Source organism: Octopus bimaculoides, chromosome 1 (assembly GCF_001194135.2).
Source record: "Octopus bimaculoides isolate UCB-OBI-ISO-001 chromosome 1, ASM119413v2, whole genome shotgun sequence".
Taxonomy (NCBI): Eukaryota; Metazoa; Mollusca; class Cephalopoda; order Octopoda; family Octopodidae; genus Octopus; species Octopus bimaculoides.
In genome coordinates, this window is record NC_068981.1 from 80,371,248 (window position 1) to 80,373,341 (window position 2,094).

General features: G+C 34.9%; 1 protein-coding gene across 1 annotated transcript in view; it reads right to left on the minus strand.

The window, feature by feature from the left end:
- Nucleotides 1–2,094, minus strand: part of LOC106870367 (sperm-associated antigen 6) — a 21,789-nt gene that overhangs the window by 12,248 nt on the left and 7,447 nt on the right. The window contains exon 2 of the mRNA XM_014916405.2: nucleotides 221–483. Coding sequence (XP_014771891.1) covers nucleotides 221–483 — 263 coding nt within the window. The remainder of the gene's footprint in view (nucleotides 1–220; nucleotides 484–2,094) is intronic.

Here is a 2,094-nt window from a genome sequence, read left to right on the forward strand (position 1 = left end):
GGTGGTGGTGGTGGTGGTGGTGGTAGTTTTGGTGGTGGTGGTTTTGGTGGTGGTGGTGGTTTTAGTGGTGGTGCTGCTAGTGGTGAATGATAGTAGATAATGAGAATGATGTTAACTATTATAATTTTGATGAAAAATATGGTTGAGGTGGTGATGAATATGATGAATGATGATTGGTAATGAGAACAATATTAAAGCTAGATAAAGAGGTGGCCCTTACATTTTGTTCAGCCAAAGAATAAACAAGTTGAGGCAATATGTCCCCTTTCACCACAGCTTCAGCCAGTTCTTCACTGTAGTTGGCAAGTCTGCCTAGAGCTAGAGCAGCAGTGTGCTGGACAGTTGGTACAATATCCAAAAGGAGTGGCCGCAGTAGTGACATAATACCAGCATTTTGTAATGTCTCTATGTGCTGTGGACGTGATGCCAACTCAGCTATAGTTTGGACAAACTTGGTGCGGTCTTTCTGATACTGTTCAAAAACTGGAATAGATATAAAAGAAACAAATTTTTGTGAATAGCATGTAGTGAATTGTTTTATTATTTCTGTTTTTTATAGTTTTGTGAGAATGTTTATCTAATGTGTGATATAGCAAATCACACATCCACTTCCAAATAGTTACCACATTTACTCATGTGTTATGTCAGAAATTTGATATAATAAAAAATCAGAGTGAAAGCTGGGGAGTATCATATTTAAGTGTGAAAATAAATAATGCAACAACAAACCTGTGAAAATAAAGATACTGAAGGTAATAACCTTAAAACATTTAATACACCTCATTGCCTGCAGTTATCAAATGCTGTATGTGTAGTGAATACAGCCAATGGTATTTACATTGGCAGGCCAGTGACAAATGGTTATACATTTTATAGTTTAAAAGTGTGTAGGGAGACTAATTTTATAATTGTATCTTTAGACTTAAGTACTCTGAAAATGGCTCCATGCCTAAGTCTCTAATGATTGGTCACATGACCAATCATGTGATGCTGAAAATCTTTGTCAAGTCAGGCATTTGGAATGGTCTAGTTTTACACGAGATATGGAATATGTATTCAAACGTATTGTGCAATAGTCCACCAAACATGGCAAATTCTAAATGTTGGTTTGAGCCATTTTTTGTTAATAAGTAGCATGAAGTTTCTCATTTTATCAGAGGGGAGAGTTTACTTTCAGGAAGCCATGTCACATTATTTTCATTCCTGTTGAAGCATGTTTAACCACGTTCAACTGAGTCTGAAAAAGTCATCTATGAATGATTTTCTACAGTCCACATTTCTTTGTGCTCAATTAATCTGGTTCGTTGTATAATTTATTCTCCAGCATCCCTCTACCTTCCCCACCATATGCACCTCCCACCTCTGTCTTTATCATTCCCTCAGTCCAGCCTTCATTTCTTCCCAATCTTTAAACATGTTGCCTACCTTCCCCTCTCCCATTTTCCCTAGTTCTCCACCTCCATATACTCCTACAAATCCCTACCCACACAAACTCTGGTTTTAATTGATTAATATCAATTTCTACCCTTATTAATAAATTTTAAATAATGATGTTCTCAAACCGGTAAATTAGCTGCAAAAATTTATTAACTGCAGAGTTATTTCCGGACTTAGCGTGCCAGATTGAAGACATTTGAAAGGATACACTGAATGTAATTTGTAGAACTCTACACGTGCTCTCTTTCGGGTGGACGTCTTGTGTCTAGTTCTGGAAATTATATTTCATAAATTGACAGACTACGCTGATGATCCTGTAGATATTCACTTATGTAAATTTTAACAGGTGAAACCATGGTACGTAGGTTAATCGTTTTTTTATTTAGTATTTTTTCATTTGTCTTGCTCTTTTACAGTCTGTTGTGTCGCTAAATTTTTACTGAGAACATATTTTTTGTGGTTAGATGATTCAGCATCTATTTCTAGCATATAGGAGTCCACTTTTGCTGGTCATTCCTCTTATTTTTATATGTAATATAATTTTAATCTTCGGATTTTTTTAATATGCTAGACCACTGGTTTTAATTGATTAATATCAATTTCTACCCTTATTAATAAATTATATATATATATACATATACATATATATATGTATAT